The sequence below is a fragment of the Arachis duranensis genome, chromosome 4 (genome assembly GCF_000817695.3).
Source record: "Arachis duranensis cultivar V14167 chromosome 4, aradu.V14167.gnm2.J7QH, whole genome shotgun sequence".
Classification (NCBI taxonomy): Eukaryota; Viridiplantae; Streptophyta; class Magnoliopsida; order Fabales; family Fabaceae; genus Arachis; species Arachis duranensis.
The window spans coordinates 121,677,642-121,697,592 of NC_029775.3; the positions used below are offsets into that span (position 1 = coordinate 121,677,642).

At 35.8% G+C, this 19,951-nt stretch overlaps 2 protein-coding genes across 3 annotated transcripts; one reads left to right on the forward strand and one right to left on the reverse strand.

Moving 5' to 3' along the window:
* The first annotated feature begins 897 nt into the window (after nucleotides 1–897).
* LOC107486866 (protein NRT1/ PTR FAMILY 6.1) lies at nucleotides 898–4,113 on the forward strand. Of its 2 annotated transcripts, XM_052260067.1 has the most exons (3): nucleotides 898–1,261; nucleotides 1,342–2,857; nucleotides 3,842–4,113. In XM_052260067.1, the coding sequence occupies exons 1-3, from the start codon at nucleotides 1,036–1,038 to the stop codon at nucleotides 3,861–3,863; spliced, it is 1,764 nt and encodes a 587-aa protein (XP_052116027.1). In that variant the 5' UTR covers nucleotides 898–1,035; the 3' UTR covers nucleotides 3,864–4,113. The 2 variants fall into 2 exon arrangements, with proteins under 2 accessions (XP_052116027.1, XP_015962920.1); XM_016107434.3 differs by lacking the exon at nucleotides 3,842–4,113 and having other exon boundaries at nucleotides 899–1,261; nucleotides 1,342–3,099.
* A 12,284-nt stretch (nucleotides 4,114–16,397) lies between these two features.
* Nucleotides 16,398–17,841, reverse strand: LOC107486779 (galactolipase DONGLE, chloroplastic). The gene has a single exon (XM_016107353.3). It carries the CDS (start codon nucleotides 17,808–17,810, stop codon nucleotides 16,410–16,412), a length of 1,401 nt encoding a protein of 466 aa, XP_015962839.1. The 5' UTR covers nucleotides 17,811–17,841; the 3' UTR covers nucleotides 16,398–16,409.
* Between the last annotated feature and the right edge of the window lie 2,110 nt (nucleotides 17,842–19,951).

A 19,951-nucleotide genomic window follows, 5' to 3' on the forward strand; every position in this document is an offset into this window, starting at 1 on the left:
TCCAGGGAGAGCCAACATATCAAAGACACCACACCACACAGTGGAAATGCGCCAGCCACCAATTCAAGGAGAATAAAATTTATGCATAAAATTTATTATATTGAGAGCAATATTAAAATTAAACTCACCTATATTGAGACCAATATTCATGTTAAGGAAGATGTGTACATGATATATATCGTGGAGTCTTGATTTTCTAAGCTGAATGCAACGACGGGTGAAAATAGATCCTTCCAATTTTTTTTTTCTTACACTTTACAACAACAAGAGAATTTATTTTTAAGAGAAGCATACTAGAATATTGAACAAATTCGTGATACATGACCACATGCAATTGAAAATAGAACAAAAATGCTAATATACATTAAAAGTCAGTTATTAAATTGATCATTATATATTTGTGTATGAATATATGTATTGTTTATGTTATTTTAACTGTATATTTTATATTTTAATATGTATTATATACGAATGATTGATTTTTTATACACACCCGACATGGTTGAAATACTAATTAGTTGATCAGTAGCTGTGGTATGCAGTTGTGACGACCATTGAAGCCGAATAATTAATAGACATAAAATCTATATTCCGTCAAGTCAAATGTCCAACCTCCCAATTGAGAAGGAGGGAATAATTTATGTGTATCCATATTTTCATGCTGATGGAACCCGAAGTGTGGAATAATAAGAGTTGGAGATAACACCCACACACAAGGAGTCAAGGTCTCAAGGAGAGGGGCATATATGCAATAATTAATTATATAATATAAGCCTCCAGAGCAGGTGGCCATAAATTGAAGACATTTAATGGCTTCCACTTATGTTACTATGCTCATCATTTATTGAGCATGGCCAGTTTCCACGCATCTTCACGTGTTAGTTGAGCAACCTTTAATACACGGCGACTTCCACAACTGTACTGGTGTTAAGAAGAAAAACAAAATGGAAAATGTATATCATGGATGAAGCTGTAAGGTATCGAATCTATCTATCCATCTAGTGTTGTACAGGTCACACAGTCTGATCTCTGGTGATGGATTCGTCGGAGATCAGGTCACCGGCGGAGGGAGGGAGGTTGGGGACACCAATGTCGAGCAGGAAGAAGCTGGGGATTCACTTCATTGAGTCTGAGGATAGAAGAATGGCATTTGGTCGCGGCTACTCAACACCAGCTGGATCTACACCGGTCGATATCCATGGCAAATCCATTGTTGACCTTTCTAAGACTGGTGGTTGGATTGCTGCCTTGTTCATCTTTGGTAATTGCTCTCTGCTCTGAGTGCTATGATGTGTATGTATTTAATAATAATAATAATATGATTAATTTGCGAGGGTGCAGGGAATGAGATGGCAGAAAGAATGGCATATTTCGGGCTATCAGTGAACATGGTGGCGTTCATGTTCTACGTGATGCACAGACCCTTCAGCAGTTCATCGAATGCAGTGAACAACTTCTTAGGGATATCTCAAGCATCATCGGTACTGGGTGGTTTTCTAGCAGATGCGTATCTGGGGAGATACTGGACAATAGCCATCTTCACTAGCATTTATCTGGCGGGTTTGGCGGGAATAACATTGTGCGCAACAATGACGATATTTACACCCAAGCAAGAGGGATGTGAGCAGCTGGCGCTGCTGTTAGGGGAGTGCGAGGCTGCGAAGCCATGGCAGATGAGTTACCTGTACACGGTGCTGTACATGACGGCGTTTGGAGCGGCAGGGATAAGGCCATGCGTGTCATCATTTGGAGCAGACCAGTTCGACGAGAGGAGCAAGAACTACAAGGCACACCTGGATAGGTTCTTCAACTTTTTCTATCTGTCGGTGACGGTGGGTGCAATTGTGGCCTTCACGGTGGTGGTGTATGTCCAGATGAAGCATGGGTGGGGAGCGGCCTTTGGATGTCTGGCAATAGCAATGGGATTGTCCAACATGCTCTTCTTCATAGGGACCCCCTTGTACAGGCACAGGCTCCCTGGTGGCAGCCCCCTCACCAGGGTGGCTCAGGTCTTGGTTGCTGCATTCAGAAAGAGGAACGCTCCTTTTGGAAGCGGGGGCTTCGTTGGCCTCTACGAGCTCCCCGGCTCCCACTCTGCCATCAAGGGAAGCAGAAAGATCCCTCACACCGACCACTTCAGCTTTCTCGACAAGGCGGCTCTGCAGTTGAAGGAAGATGGGTGCAGCCCGTGGAGGCTGTGCACCGTGACGCAAGTGGAAGAGGTCAAGATCCTCATTCGGCTGATCCCAATAGCAGCATCCACAATAATGCTGAATGTGGTGCTAACAGAGTATCTGACACTCTCAGTGCAGCAAGCATACACCATGAACACCCACTTGGGCCATCTCAAGCTTCCCGTTACATGCATGCCCGTCTTCCCTGGCCTCAGCATCTTCCTCATCCTCTCTCTCTACTACTCCCTCTTCGTCCCCCTCTTCCGCCGCATCACCGGCCACCCCCACGGCGCCTCTCAGCTCCAGAGAGTGGGTATCGGCCTTGCCGTCTCCATCGTGTCCGTTGCCTGGGCAGCAGTCTTCGAGAAATATCGAAGAGAGTATGCAGTACAGCATGGATTCGAATCGAGCTTCCTGACGCCGATGCCGAATTTAAGCGCCTACTGGCTTCTCATACAGTACTGCCTGATTGGAGTGGCAGAGGTGTTTTGCATCGTGGGGCTTCTGGAATTTCTGTACGAGGAGGCACCCGATGCCATGAAGAGCATTGGCTCTGCATATGCTGCTCTTGCTGGTGGCTTAGGCTGTTTTGCCGCCACCATCATCAACACCATCGTCAAATCCGCCACTACTACTCACAACGGCTCCCGCTCCTGGCTCTCACAGAACATCAATACTGCCAGGTTTGATTACTTTTACTGGCTTCTAACCGCATTCAGCCTTCTCAATTTCTGCTCATTCTTGTATTTCGCACATACATACCAATACAGGACTACACCCCATAATGCTCCTCATGACGATCATAATACGCCAACTATAATGTAAAACTTTCAGAATGAGTCCATAATCCTATATATATTGTAAAACTTCGTTCCTATCGGTTATTAATTATTATATATCAATCTGGTTTGTGCATTAGTGCATATATATACACTGACCTGCCCTTTTAATGGACTAATGCTTCTTGTCTTTGTTATGAAATTTAATATTTACTTTCAAATTTGTTATATAATGGATATCAGAGTAAAAACCTAACAACCTAAGGTCCAATATCCAAAGAAATTAACAACGTATTACGTTTTTGAACAATAGGATGACAGCTAACAAGAGCTACATTACTCAAGCCCTGCGTTGTTTACATTCCTGTTCAGCAAAGGATATCTATACTTAATTTTTAATATTAAAAATAAAAAATATACATAAAAATGACACATCATATATAATTTTTTCTTCACTTTCCTATCTTCTCCAAAAGTATGGATACTATTGATGAAAGCAAAATCTTCTGCTAACTTTGAAAGTTTCAAACCTTGCTTCCCCACCGATTCCACTTTGCATCGTAGCTGTACTTTTTAGTCATACTTAGCTGCTAGAGATTGATTCTTGATGATCACGGCAAAAAATTCAGAAAGTCGAAGTTGAGTAACAAGACTTTAAAATCAGAGACATGTGTTTCTTGCTCAGGCCCCTATGGTTCTAAGATCTTGCCCCATTTAATTTCTCCAAACCTCATGCATCCGGAAAGTGGGTAGGTTATGAATGAAAGAGACAAGTTGAGATAATTTAATACATATGCTTGAAGAACCTTTCTATAGATAAGGATATTTTTGCTACTCACATTTTTTTGGAGTGCAAAGGATTTCTTAATATTTAATGTCACTTTTCAGGCATTTATGTGGCACAATATAAGAGTGAAGTAACAACTATTTTGGTCTCGTGTATTCATCTTAATCATGCCGTCCCCTACAAATACAGCAATGACGTGACAAAAATTATATAATACTATTACTGTTTTTATTGCCGCTTAATTATAATTTAGGAGAGAGGAAATGCTAGCTCTCTCATTGGGGATGAACCTTTCTTCCTCGTCCATCATTTGTATACTTTTATTTTATTAGTTGTGCGGGTTCCATATGATACATAATTAATTTTATTTCAACGGTCGATATTGCTCGTGGCTTAAATTTTCTTACTACTCGACCATCCAATTTTTACATCATTTAGTTTGTTGTCTGATTTTCGTTAAGAGAAAATAATGAGAAATGTTATATTTATACCCAAAATTATTGGTGTATACAATATTAATTGTGGATCTCACTAAACATTTTTTTCCTTTCTTTCTCGATTTCAATTTTATTTTAGCGTCCAATAATTGTGTTTTTTTATTTTTAATGTTTGGAAATTTGGGTGTATACGGAAAAGGCAAAATAATTGAAAGAGAGACTTATATCTTTGCCACCAAATCACGAACATCACATCAAAAGTGATATGCTTTATTCGTTTACGTAGTTGAGGTCAAGAGGATAGGAGATTGGATCATCTCTATTAAATTTATGATGAAGAGAGATATTTTTTATGTGATTAACAAATATGTACTGCAAATGGGTTTGGACGAACAATACAAGATAAGGTTTTGAGAGTATCTAGAGAGTTTGGTCTAAGGCATACCTTTGGGAGAAAAGATTTTTTTAGGAGGAGATTTAAATGGTCATGTTGGAAGAGAAGTGATTGGGTATGGAAGTATTCATGGAGGTTATGGTTTCGGGGTGATCAATGTCGAGGGTAAAACTATTTTGGACTTTTCCTCAATCTTTGACATTCTCATCGCAAATACATGTTTTAAAAAGAGAAACGAACATCTTATAACCTATAAGAGTGGCATGACAAGCTCTCAAATCGACTTCTTCTTGTTGAGGAGAGTCGACCGAAAATTTTGCATTAATTGTAAAATTATCCCGGGAGAGAGTTTGACAACACAACATAGGATGCTCGTCATGAATTTTCGCGTTGAGCAAAAATTGAGGAAAAGACATCATACGAAGAACCTAAGGACAAGGTGGTGGCGGATGAAAGGTGAGGAACAAATAAGCTTCCTAAGACGGGTAGGAGAAGAGGCAAAGTGGGATAGGAATGGAAACGCGAAAGAGATGTGGAGGGAGATGGCAGAAGTTATTAGAAGAACAGTAAAAGAAAGTTTTGGTGAATCTAAAGAAATAGGACCAAGAGACAAGAGGTTCTTGTGGTGGAATGCGAGTGTATAAAAAAAAGATAAAGATAAAAAGATAGTGCTTTAAAGAGTGGTCTTTATGCCGCAATGCAGATAATTGGGAAAAATATAAGGCGGCTAGGAAAGAGATAAAAGTGGCTGTAAGTGAAGTAAGAACAAGAGCATATGGGGTCTCTACCAATTTTGGGGCACGAAAGTATGAGAAAAAGGTATATACAGAATTGCAAAGAGCCGTGAAAGAAGAACGAGAGATTTGGATTAGGTTAAGTGCATAAAGGATAAGGATGGAAAGGTGCTGGCTCAAGAGGAGAAGATTAATGAAAGATAGAAGAACTACTTCTACGAGTTATTTAATGAAGGAAATAAGACTCTTTTGAGCCTTGGTCGGTTATACACAAGGAAAGAAGAACACAACTTTGACTACTATCGAAGAATTCGAGACTTTGAGGTAAAAGAGGTTATAAAGCAGATGAAAAATGGCAGGACAGTAGGACCTGATAATAACCCGATTGAGGTTTGGAAGAGCCTTAGAAGAAAAGGCATCAACTGGTTAACCAAACTTTTTAATGAGATTTTAAAGTAAAAAAAGATGCCTGATAAGTGGAGAAAGAATACCTTGGTACCTATCTACAAGAATATAGAGAATATACAAAGTTGCAGAAACTATAGAGGGATCAAACTCATGAGCCATACCATGAAGTTATAGAAAAGGGTGATAGAACGGAGGTTGAGAAAAGAGACACAAGTAACAGAGAACCAATTTGGATTTATACCAGGCAGATCCACCACCGAAGCGATATACCTGTTAAAAAGGATGATGGAGAGGTATCGTAGTAATAAAAGAGATCTACATATGGTGTTTATTGATTTGGAAAAAGCGTACGATAGGGTGTCAAGGGAGGTCTTATGGAAGGTCCTAGAAAAGAGGAGAGTAAGGATGTCATATATTCGTGCAATTAAAGACATGTATGATAGGGCCACAACTAGTGTGGAGACTCAAGGTTGTGTGACAGAGAAATTTTCTATTGGTATAGGATTACATCAGGGATCATCCTTAAATCCATACATTTTCACTTTAGTCTTGGAAGTACTCACATAGCACATCCAAGAGCCTGTGCCATGGTGCATGTTTTTTGCCGATGATATCGTCCTTATGGAAGAGTCAAGGGAAGACCTAAATAAGAAGTTGACTTATGGAGAGAAGCTCTAGAAGTGTATGGCCTATGCATAAACCGTAGCAAGACGAAATATATGAAATGTAAGTTCAGTCTGAGAAGGAAAAACCCAAATATAGAGGTGAAGATTGGAGAAAACATCCTACAAAAAGTTAAAAGTTTTAAATATCTTGGGTGCATCATACAAGATAATAGAGAGATTGAACAGGATGTAAATCATAGAATCCAAGCAGGTTGGTCAAAATGGCAGAGTGCATCTGATTTTATATGCGACAAAAAGTGCCTTTAAGAGGTAAATTCTATCGCATTGTTATAAGACCGGCTATGCTTTATGGTACGGAATGTTGGCGGCCAAAGAGGAGCATGAACATAAGTTGAGTGTGGTAGAGATGAAGATGTTGAGATGGATAAGTAGTCATACGCGATTGGATAAAATAAGGAACGAAGATATAAGGGAGAGAGTTGGAGTAGCACCCATTATGAAAAAATGGTAGAATTACATCTCAGGTGGTTTAGACATGTGAGAAGAAGACCAACAGAACACCGCTCATAAAGTGGTCAAACGAGATCTACATATAACTGGTCTCTTTGTAAACTTGATATATGACAGAACTTAATGACATATCGTTTGATTCATATAGCCAACCCCTCTTAGTGGGACAAGACTTTGTTGTTGTTGTTTATATATATAAACTAATATATATATTCATATACAATTACATAGGGACTGATTTTAATAATTAATTTTAATATACAAATAATATATATATATATATATAACACTTTCTTTGACTGATAACGGAAAATTACTTATGATATAACTTGGTATAAAAATAAATAAATAAACATAAATAATACAACTAACTCATTTGCATATTATAGGACAACGTGTATTATATATATAGTAATTTAATTATTAATGATTTTCTTAGTAATAATCATTGTGTATGGGCCATGTGCAGCCACCACTTGAACAGTGCTATAGTAGCTTTGAAGAATTCATAATTCTCAGAACCAAATCTTATAGCTAGCTGATGATGCGATGATTTTATAGTCTCTTTATTAAGGTTTGTGGAAGTCAAGTCAAGCAAAGTATGTCTTGGAAGCATGTATTATTACATTATATATATAGACATAATAATGCTTAGCATGGTATTTTAATAATGGCAATGCACAAAGATTATATATGTAGTTTGAGTCTATGACAATGATATGTTACAAACTTAAAGCTAATAAAAATTCTACAAAAAGATGGATGGTTTGGGAGACCAAATTAATTAGACAAGTTATAATAATCTAATAATGGAGTGGTGCGTTTACACCACGGAATCCCGAACTGAATATGCTGTAGACACACAATGAAAATATCTAAAACAGTAATTAAGGAAGCTAAATTATATATTAATTATTGTAGAGAGAATAAATTGAAGGTACTTACTCTATCTGTTTGATTAGAATGAATGAATAAACTTGTGTAAACGTACACGTGTGTTTGGCTCTTGCAAACATAATAAAGGAAGCTAGCCCTAGCAGTAGCATGCAGGAGGAGGCAGGATTCTGAGCAATGCAAAATGCAAACTTGATTAGACTACGCGTGCCATCGATTATATATCATCTTCCGGAATGGAATTCAGTTGATCTAGAAGTGAGAAATTAATAACGGCCAAGAAAGCTAATAAGGGTGATCCGTTAGTTATAGTTCGACCCAAATATACTTATAAATCAGAATTTAAATCGAATAACACGTACGTGCCAAATAAATCAAAATGAATTTACTCTCTTAAGGAATTTATCTACACAAAATTAAAACACCAACTTGGTACACTTATCGCAAAATTAGGCCGATATTTTGAACAAATGAACAAAAGCAAGTAATCGCCTATTGCACAACGATTTTAAATATAAAAACCTAAAAAAAAGAAGAAAAGTATATTATTTTCTCTAAATATGATCTCCATCAACTAATACTTATTTTAACTTTAGAGTTAGAATATTTTTGTAGGTGTCTACTGCCGCTATTTTTGAAAAATCGACGTATACTTCATACCGTCTAAAGAAATCGAATCCAAACATTGAGTGAGACAAGCTATACCTTGAACATTTGGCGTCCACCGTGAGGCCAAAATTTTAAACTAACCCTACCTTCACCTTTCCTACTTTACTGTTGCTACCTTTTTTTTTGTAGGTCATAGCCTATAGCAGACGAGCTAAGCAACCCCCACCTCCTCTAATTCAGGCTGAGCTATTGGCCATCAACAAGTCCTTGCGATTGAAAAATCAACGAATAGTCGATCGGTTGAATCAGCGGCAGAATAGCCAAATCAAAGGGGGGAGAACACAAAAACCCTGAGAACAAAGATGATAAGGAGGAGCACACATTAGAAGTTAAGCCTATCATAACAACCTCCACGAAGCCATTATGGTGATTTGAAGAGGACCAATCCATTTTCAAAAGATATCATGGACTTTTATATGCCCAAAAATTTCATCCTACCAATGGCATTAAAATCTTATGAAGGAATATGCGATCCTAACATACATGTTATCAAGTTATACTCGATGATGTTTATGAACGGTGCATTCGATTCAATACTCTTTTAAACATTTCCTACCTTTTTAGATGGTGCTTTCTTGATCTGATTTTTTAATTTGTCTGCAAGTTCTGTATCAAGTTTTGACGAGCTGACCGACCTCTTCGTCAACAACTTCGTTGAATCAAATATTTATGTGCACGATTCAGATTATCTCAGCACTGTAAAGTAAGAACAACACAAAAATCTTAAAGATTATATAACAAGGTTTGCCAAGGCAACCATGGAGATACCTAATCTCAACTCAGAAGTCCACCTATACACCCTGAAAAGTAGACTCCGCCTTGAAAAATTCCAAGAGACTATAGTCGTGATAAAACCAAAGACGCTGGCCGAGTTTCGAGAAAAGCTCTGACAAAACTTTCCATAAGAATCAATCAACAATTATCATATTCTCAAACTCACACAATAACTACCGAAACCAAGGTAGACATCACGTGTATATAGCAAAATCATACACCTACGCATAGGGGTGGCAAGCGGGGAAGCCCGCCCCGCCAGAAGCCCATCCTTTGGCGGAAAGCTCCTTTTTTTTTTTTTTACTATTAACTACTAAATAATATATATATAATTTCACAACCATATTAATAAATTTATAATTTATAAAGACATAACAAAATTATATTTTTTATATTCACAAACATTAAAGTCTTTGTAATTATAAATATCTAATAAACATAATTATAAACCAAATTTTCATCCAAAATATAATTATAAATATTCTCTCCAAAGTAAAATAAAAATAATCCAAAACATAATTATAAATATTGTTTCCAAAACAACATAAACATAATCCAAAATACCCCCTTGCCAAAAAAAAGCTAAGCCCAGCGGGGAAGCCCGCCCCGCCCCGCCAAATCCCGCAATTTAAGCGATGCGGGTTAGGCGGGCTTTTGCTCTTTGGCAGTCCCAATTTTTCAACCCAACCCACCTTTTTGGCGGGTTACGCGGGCCAACTCAACGGGTTTAGTCCCGTTTGCCACCCCTACCTACGCATACGAAAAAGATTATTAAAAACATTATCATTCAAAATACCAAACTAATTTTTCAAAACGCATATTAACACTGTAGCAAAGCACTGCTTCCACATGTCTAACCAAAAACCAAGTCAATATTAAACAAACTAACAGTTAAACAGTATTTGGCTGAGTTACACTCAAGCCATCAGTTCTCCAAAATTCTAAAATAAGCAAATCAAAAACAACCTAAAAAACCTATTTTTTCAATCCGATCTCATGGTGCACCAGGGTTCTCACCCTCCCCTTCTTCATCTTGGTCCTCATCTTTTATCAGCTCCCACCTATGACAACTTTACACAGATCTATTGCAGACAAATTCATTTCTGGAGCTAAAAACGTTACCTGCTCCATACCTCTTTTAAACCCGGCAGCAAACATTTTCAGGCCATAGTCCTCCTTGCCATTTTCCAACTCTTTTTTCTCCACACCTAATACAACCACCCTAGCTTCCATACTTGTTTTTTCCCTTTTCTAATTTTTTCTCCCTTTCATCAAACAACTTCATCTTCTCCTTTAATACCTTAACATGGTCTAACGTTTCTCGGATCTTATTACTTTTTTCTATATTCTCTTGCACAACCTGATCTATACTGGCTTTGTCAAAAGCATCCCTAGCATGTTTCAGCTCTTGGGTAGGGCCAATGGACAACAATAAATACCTAATAAAAACAATACAAACCAAAGTCAATAAAAAAACAAAAGCCTATAGATCCTATATTTACCTGCAAATATTGCGCAAAGCCGGTGTCACCAACATCATGGACGAGTTTTACATCGGTATGGCTCTGACTGTATTCATCAGCCACCAGTGTCAACGGAAAGTGCTTACTCCACAATGATGTAAGGTCTTCATCACTCTTATACCCGTGTCCAGTAAACTTTTTCACTTGGTCCAGATCGATCTCTTTCCTAGCAAACTTGTCCTCGGTCAAATTTACCACCTTACTCTTGTTACCATCCTCCATTTTCCTCTTATAATTAACCTTCTTCGGCGGCGACAACTGATTCACCTCAGCACCTCCATCAGCTTTCACATTACTTATAGATCCCTCCCTGGCCACATTCTTAGTCCTGAAAAAGGCACGCAGGCTACTGGATGTGACATTCGGCGCCCTCTCAACTTCAAAACAGACAAAAAAGCATATATCACACACCACATTCATAAAAACTATACTTGAAAATATTCTTATGTTATATATATACTCAGACACCGCGTCCCTATCCGTTTTCCACTCAAGCAATACCGCAACATACAACAATTTTGAAGATGAAATATTATTCATCAGAAATTCCACCACCATTTCATTCCTATACTCATCCTCTCCATACCCAATATTTATTGAGGCCTAGGACACTAATATAACGGAAATTTTTCTAGGAAACACTCATCTACATACCACGAAAATTCATTCTCGACAACAATTACCTTTATATACGTCGACTTAAACCCCTTAAATGACGATTTATATAAACTAAATATAGCTCGGCTTGGCGCACTAGCCAGGTTTAACCAACCTCCCCACTTCACACTCTTAGCCTGAAATAGTACAAAAAACACTTCCAACAAAGGTTCTATCTTCAGATGAGCCATCAATACTTCAAACCTTCTCACAAATGTCCATGAATTAGGGTGCAATTGCGATGGTACATATTTTAATTGCATCAATGCACCATGCACAAACTTTGAAAACGGAAACCTAACACCATGCTCAACGAATACACTGATATACATAAAGAAGAAATCAAATCCATCACTCCTATGATATGCATGATCAACTACAATACACGGTAAAAACTTAATTTTCAAAGCTTAACCCTCTCTAAGCCAAGTAAACGACGCTTCTAATTGGGATATACTACGTTTATTATCAGAACCAAAAACTCACTCCTTGACAGAATCTACAACCCACGAAAACGGATCATTTGAGTCCCAAACAAAAATTTCCTCAACAATTTTATCTTCCTCCTCCCCCGTCTGTTATTCTTTTTTCATCTCCTATTCCCTTTTGATTTCCCTTCTCCTTTTACTATCCTTTCCCTTTTCCATTTTTTAAACCACAATGAATAACAATTACACTACACAAACAGCAAATCAAAATGGCCAATTCTATGGTGTCTGTAATTTTGGTGTCGAAATTGCCGAAGTTATCTTTTATGATAAGTTTTAAATATTAAAAAATTATTTACTTTTATATTTTTTAATTTAAATATTAAATTTTATCTCATTTTAGTAAGTTAAGCAAATATATATAGGCACCATAGCATGCACCAATCAAAATACACTAACCTTTTTTATTCATCTTCAAAAACTTTTGAAAACTTCAATAGATAGCTAACCACAAAAAAAAAGACTGTAGTAACTCCAAACTTTTACACCACGATTACAAAATCACTCCCCAAATCAACTCCCCAAATGAAAAATCAATACTCTAATCAATCAAGACCGTCAATCGTAATCACAAAGTATGTAACTGGTCATGACAACATACATTAGTAACTGCATACATCTCCCAAGGGCATTCATTATATGTCTTTTCAATTATTTCGCTTACTATTTTCAAGATTTTTATTTATTTATATACTTTGCGGACCAAAAATTTACTCATTCCGTTTCTAAACAAAAAAATTCTTATTTTATACCCCAACCTACCTATTTGCTCAAAACATTGCCGCCAAAAATCTGTCTCACCTCTTTACCTAATTTTTCAAATTCACAAGTTGAGTTTGGAGCTGTTGATATTTAGATTCTGAGTTATAAGTCGAAAGTTCAACCTGTCTAATTAAAAAATTTCACAGATTAAATTTGAGAGCTGTGATTCATTAATTATAATCTGGCCCAGATATACCTATAAATTGGAATTCAAATCGATTAACACATGCCGAATAAATTAAAACGAACTTATTTTCCTAACGGATTTATTCACACAAAGTCAAAACACCACCCCAATGCACTCATTGCAAAATTAGGCTGATATCCTAGACAAATAAACAAACGCGGATAACTGCCTATAGCACAACGACTTTAAATACAAAAACTTTAAAAAAAATATTATTCACTCTAAATATCATTTTTATTATTTAATACTCATTTTAATTTGAGCATTAGAATATTTTTACAGACGTTTACTATCATTATTTTTGAGAAGTCGACGTATATTTCATACCGTCCAAAAAAACGAATCCAAACACTAAGTGAAATAAGCTATGCTTTGGAGCCGGTTGTCCACTCAGAAACAAGTACAAGTAGTATTATTAATTGCATCTTTAGATGAAGTCATTCACACTTCCATAATGATCTGATCTCTGCTTCAATTTAGGGCTGCAAGCTGCTATCACTTCCATGCATGCATGCTAATATGCTATATATACATGCAGTATGCATTCGTATACGTGCATGATTCATTTATTTTGAGCAGTGTTAGAAGATCAATAAATCTTATTATTTTGGTCCACATTTTATATATATATAGAGAGAGAGCACATGATAAAATTATTATTTTAACATATATTTTTAAGACATAAAATAGATAAACCCTTTATATATAAAATCTAAATATATCATCTATTACATTATTATACAAAAATACTATACTAATTAAACGCGGACTAAAATTGGTATAAAAAAGTGTGTCTCTTAACATTTTTTTTTAATTATGAAAACTATTTAATTTGGTATCTTTTTATTGTTCACATACAGATTTAATCTTTTATCAAATTTATGAATAATTCTTTTAGTGAATGCAGCATATATTCTCAAAAGTTTGGCCGTTATTAGTCAAAATTTAAATATGATATATGAATGAAATTCTGGCATAAAGTGATAAATCATTTATCAACTCATTAAAGATTGACTATTAATTGAGTGGCCAACTGATTTGTCAATTTAAATAAATATTACGGGTATAAATTTTATCTTGTAGATATAAAAATTTATTAATCAACTGATAAAATTTTAAATGGAATTGTGACAAATTAATTTTGATGTGTTGAATCGATGGCTATTACTAGTCAAAATTTCAAAGCTTGGTCAAGAAATGAGGTGCGGTCGTCTTTCCGACCACGGTTGGGGATGTTCCAGGTGTTTGTTATCATATCTGCAAGAGACACTTTTCACGTTCAAAATGACATGTATTTAGTATTTACTTGATGTGGATAAAACAGTATTATATTTTTGAGAAATTAAAATTTTCCCATTTTGATTACTACTGTTTATATAATTATATATAGACATTCTTCTATATAACTAGAGAGCTATATATTCTCTTTTATGTGATGTCTTGTGAATTTCACAATACCCAACAACTGGTTCTCTCTGTACATAGGTGATATAGGTGTTTTGCTTGATAAAAAATAAGGCCATTTTTATGTTATCTACAAATATTTTGTTTAAATTGTATAAATCTTAATATTGAACAATATATTTTTTACGGGACCATTCTTTTATGAAAATAAAATATGTAAAAATTGTAAGTATCACAAAACTCACAAAAAAAAGTCTTTTAGTTTTTATACGATAATTATCATTAAATTAAATTACTTAAAATATTCTTTTTTCATATCACAAAAAAATTAGTCTTTTACTTTTTTTTTTTTCCCTAAGATGCAATGCGCCTCTTTATTATTTTCTTTTTAGAAGTGAAGAATTTACTTTCTTAATTATCCAGAGTGGGGAAAATTGAAGGATATGCATTGGATTTGTGCACTAATTAACTTTGACTAACATATATATGGCTACCTGTTAGGAGAAAAGTTGAAAAAAAAAAAAAACCAACATTGACATTGGTTTCAGCGTGTATCATTTTAACCAAATCGCAGGCATGTATCTTAGCACGATGCACACAATCAAACATGTTTTTCCAACATGGAATATATGTATGAGTAGTATTTGATCAGATCAACAAATGTTGCGTAATCATAATTAAGATATCAGGTATATATAGATGCAAGAAATTATATATATATATTGGATCTGTCTATACATACAGTAAATTAAACTTGATTGAAATTTTTTTGACATGAAACATGTGGTTAAGATAATATAAGAACGGTTGAAATTGAAAGCATTCAACATAGGACAAGCAATCAAGAAAATAAGTTCTTAGCTGTCGTCCTAATCATCATATCAGATCATTTTCGTGAAAATAAATCACACAGCTGGGACAAGAAAGCAATTCAAGCTTAAATGGTTGGTTGGATAGTAGAAATCAAATTAAAAATCCTTCAATAATTCAGGCCATTCCCTCTTCATGAATTAATTAATTAAGGTCCAAAATAATCACTCTGTGGATGGACATAGATATATATATATATATATATATAGATATATAACAGTAGTAATGTTTTTCTTCTAAGAGAGATTCGGTCAATATTTGTCCATCATTGTCGCTTAGAATTGGAGCTAGCAAGGGAACATAAGCTGGAAAAAGAAACTTCTTATCAAATATTCCAGCACAAAATAAAACGTTAGGGACATTTCACTATTTCAGTTTCTAGAGTTAACGTATCTATCTGTCGTTATTGTTGCAACACTTCTTATTAAGGCCATAATTAATTATTAGTAGTTAGTATATAGAATGATAAATTACATTATTCTATCTAGTTTTTTCCCCCCTCTCAATTAAGGTAAATCAACTTCATGATATATATAATCATGTGTGTGTGAAATAGGGTTCTTAAAGGGCAAGTTCAACCCAGTATCCAGATATAATCCTATATATATACCTTTCCTTTCTCCCCTATATACTTTTTTTCTTTATCCCTTTCCTCATCACAATAACTTTTAATAATTAAGAGTTTAAGTTATATTGGCTATGGAGATCAGAATGACAAGCTGAGGAAGGGAGTGACAAATATATATGCTGTTATACATTTTAATTTCCTTCTTCTTATCTCATTCAATTTGTTGAATCTCAAAGCTAAGGTACCATGTATCTTATATAATCATTGAATAAATGGATTATTTAATGGTATGTACTGGCCAATTTTCTAGTGTATATATATAATCAGCAGAAATGAATTGATGAAGGAAGAAAATAAAATTATATATAATATAAGTTTTCACATGGATTGATTATATTTATATGACGGAGGCCACCTAGTATGTTATGTTAGTTAAACAACATTGTAACTAAAAAAACTCAGGACCCATGAGTTCATACACACACACACAAACTAGCTATAAAATGCAATGATGATGAGAATGAGATGAAACAAAAAGTTAAGTATCTGGAAAATGGCATATGATATATATAGTGAGGAGTTCATTATTTAATTTGGAAGCTCTCGGATCCGTTCCAATAATTTACAAGGATTTACATATGGATGATATATGATGATACATGGAAACATGCACTATAGTACTAGCATATTTAGTATTTTACATACAATGGCGGCTTTTCCAGTTCTTGTATATGTAGCTAGCAAGTAGTAGTGTAGTTAACTAACTAAATAGTGCAAGAAGAAAGGAACAAGGCCAAAAAAAGGAGTTCATCAGCGCATGAAAATAAAATGTCTCTTGAAAGAGAAGTTAGCCAAGAAGCAGGCTGGTGGTTGGCTGCGGCGGAAAAGACTTGGGGCAAGATGTTGATGTTATTTTGGGAGGTGGAGAGCAAGTGTGTTGCCTTCTCCATGAAAAGGTTGATGAGAGGTTGTTCTTTTTGTTGAACCCTATTACTATTTCTAACAAGGCCAATATAGGTGTCCAAGTCATGCACACAAGAAGGGTTTTGGACGTTGAAGAAATCAAGAAGCAGTTCCACGCCCACATGGGCATAACAGGAACAACTCCATGGCAGGTTGTCGTCGTTGAACACAACCCCAGGCAGCTTCGTGATGGGGTCATTCACGTTCGCTATTCTCAGAACTTTGACTCCCAATTCCTCGCACCTCTTCTTGAATTGCAGGTTACCAACCCTGGGGCCCCCGAAGGAGAAAACGGTTATGGGCACCTCCTCCCGACGGCTAGTGTTGTTGAGTCCGAGCTCTGCTATGTCGTAGGCAAGCAAGAGAGCGAGAGCGCTACCCAGGCTGTGACCAGCCAGGGTTATGCTCACGCTCTCTCCCTTGTGCTTCCTCATCAACCGCGACACCTCCGAGAGGAGCTGCTCTCTGCAGCTCTGGAGGCCGAACTTCTTGTCCGCGCTCTCCTCGGAGGTGTAGAGTGAGAGGAAGCCTGACTCTACTTGGACATCCGGCCGCGGATCTTGCGGATCCAGATTGGCAGGAGTTAGGGCGCTCATGAGGTTGGAAATCCATTCCAGGTTAGTTACTGTTCCCCGGAAGGTTATGACTATGTCCCTCCTTCCAAGCGTTTGAAGGGATTCGTCGGAGGAGACGGCCACGTAGCCGATCCAGCGGGCGGAGGGAGGAATAATGTTGATGTCAGGAGGGGTGGCGTAGATGTACTTAGTGACTTGGTAGTGATGATCACTAGAGTCAGCCATGCCTACCTGCTTCAACATGGTATTCTTGCCGTACTTGCAGTTGAGGTATCTCTTGGAGGTTGGATCCAAGTCGAAGGCCTTGTAAGAAGCCCTCACGAACTGGCCGTAGCGAATGATCTCTTCACGGAGGAGAGGATGCAAAGGGTTAAGTAGGTTTTCCCAGTCGTTGCACCCTTGAACCTCTCTCCACAAGTTGTAGAGAGTAGTAGTGATTTGCTTATTTGTGTTGTTGGAGACAAGTGTGTTTATGAATCCCTGTGGTTCAAGGGAGGAGGAGGAGTGAAGACGGTTGTTGGTGGTGGGCATGGGGAGTGAAACCTGGCCAAAGGAGTGAGACTTGGGGAGAGTGGTTTGGGAGAAAGTGACGTGGTTGATGCTGGGTGGATGAGTGGCAGAAGCCATGGTGGAAGGGAAGGTGAGAGACAAGACAATAAGTGCTCTGTGGATCAACGAATTGCATTAGGAGTGTTTGAGAGACTTTTATAGGAATGCAAGTGGGGATGGAAATGCCTGTGAAAGCAGACTCAAAAGGCATGTTAGGCGAGGGTTTGACCAAGTACTTCTTGCAACAATTTCTAATATACCAATACATTTTTATTTTTTTCATTTCGCTGACTAACTGGCTAACTATTTCTTTTTGAATCTTTTAGCCTTAGAAAATATTTTTGTTGTTTCAGTTATAAATTTTGAATCCAATAATATTTAAACATTATTCATCTTAATCTATATTATTAATTTACTTAGATAAATGTTCAGAGGTGACAAGTTAAATATATAAGACTTCTGCATTTAATCTATCACATTAATATTTAATATAGTAAACTAACAATGAAAATGAAAATTTATAATTTTTAAATTTAACAAAAATATATTTATTTAAGCCTACTTTTACATTTTATTCATCATCTCATTAGTATTTTTTATTTTAATTGTAACTCATACTTCATTATATTGTCGTGAATTAACAAATAAAATTTTCAATAATAGATATATATAATCATTTTATAAAATGGATATTAATTTTGGTTTTGTTTATGTGGTCGGTTGGGTGTTATGCACGAGTTGGGTCGGGTTTTAAAATTGTGTGTTGCGGCTGGGTTATAGATAGTGGTGGAGTGAGAAATTAAGAGACACGAATAGATTAATATTTAACTCGATCATGTGGACCCTAATATATATTTTATGTTTCTTGTGTTCCCCTTAATTGAGGTTGACTTCAAAGTTCCACCCATATATGCTAAACAAACTGTTTCCCTTCCTCAATTCCTTTGCCACGAGTGACCAAAATATATAGGAAATTCTTCAAGCAAACCGCGGTTGCAGATTTGAACTCATTCATATTTCATTCCATGTCTATCTATACACTCCTCTGACTTTCTTATAAAACCATTGGTTTCTCTCTCATTGTCAAAATTTTAATTAACAATAATGTAGCAGCTTTCTGCACACAATGCAACATTTGGTTTTACATGCAAGTTTAACGATTATTGTCACTTCCGTCCAACGACAAATAACAAACTCCAGCTGCGTTTATATTACCATCAATTATTATAAGTTATTATAACATAGTTTATGTTTTTGTTTCTCTCAGGGTCGACAACTGTTATATAATTCAGTTAACAATATATTACTTCATTTCATTTTTCACTACTGTATGTTTTTGTTCGACGAAGTTTTGAGGTATAACTCGGACGTTAAAAAATATAGTGGATAGGTATCTCTAAAAAATATTCCGATACTCAAGTCAGTAATTATTTAATTAAGAGGTATAAGAATTTTATGATTATAGAATGTTAAACATGAAGTTGATAGCTGATAGCCGTTAGATGAAAATTTAGTCAAATCAGTCAAACCATTTAACGGCTCTTAAGTATCGACTTCACGTGAAGTCGACTGGACTTGAGTTTTCGCCGTATAATAAAAATCGAATTATAAAATGGTAGATCAAGCACGTATATTATATATATGCATGTTACTCCAGCGAAAGAGTAGGAGTTTTTTGTGATCATATGAGTATATATCATAAGAAATACCTCTGAAACATTCCTTAAAGATAATAAGTTTCAGCCACTTAAAAGCAACCAGCCATATGAGGGAGATTGAAAATGGGATTTGCATTGGGTATATTAATGTGCTTTTTTAGAGAAATAAAAATACAAAATATACAAAAGGTGTAGTAGTGGTCAACACACTCTATATTTTCGAACATGTGTTATATTCACCATTCTCATTCTTGTATTGTATATTGAGTTAATACAAACCTCTTCTCTATTTTAACCAAAATAAAGTATTTTATATGAAATGCGCTTTATTATTATTAGAATTGAGATTATTCAACGCAGTTAATTTAACTTCAAAAGTGAACCTATGAGATGAGGAATATTTTATATTTATAAACTAAATTTGAAGATATATAATATTGGAAAAATCTAAAATTTATAAATTATTCATAAATAATCGTCTAAAGTGTGAATATTTATAGGTAAATAACCTAATAATACTGGATTTAACAAATTCTAATGCTATATTAAAATTAAGATTAA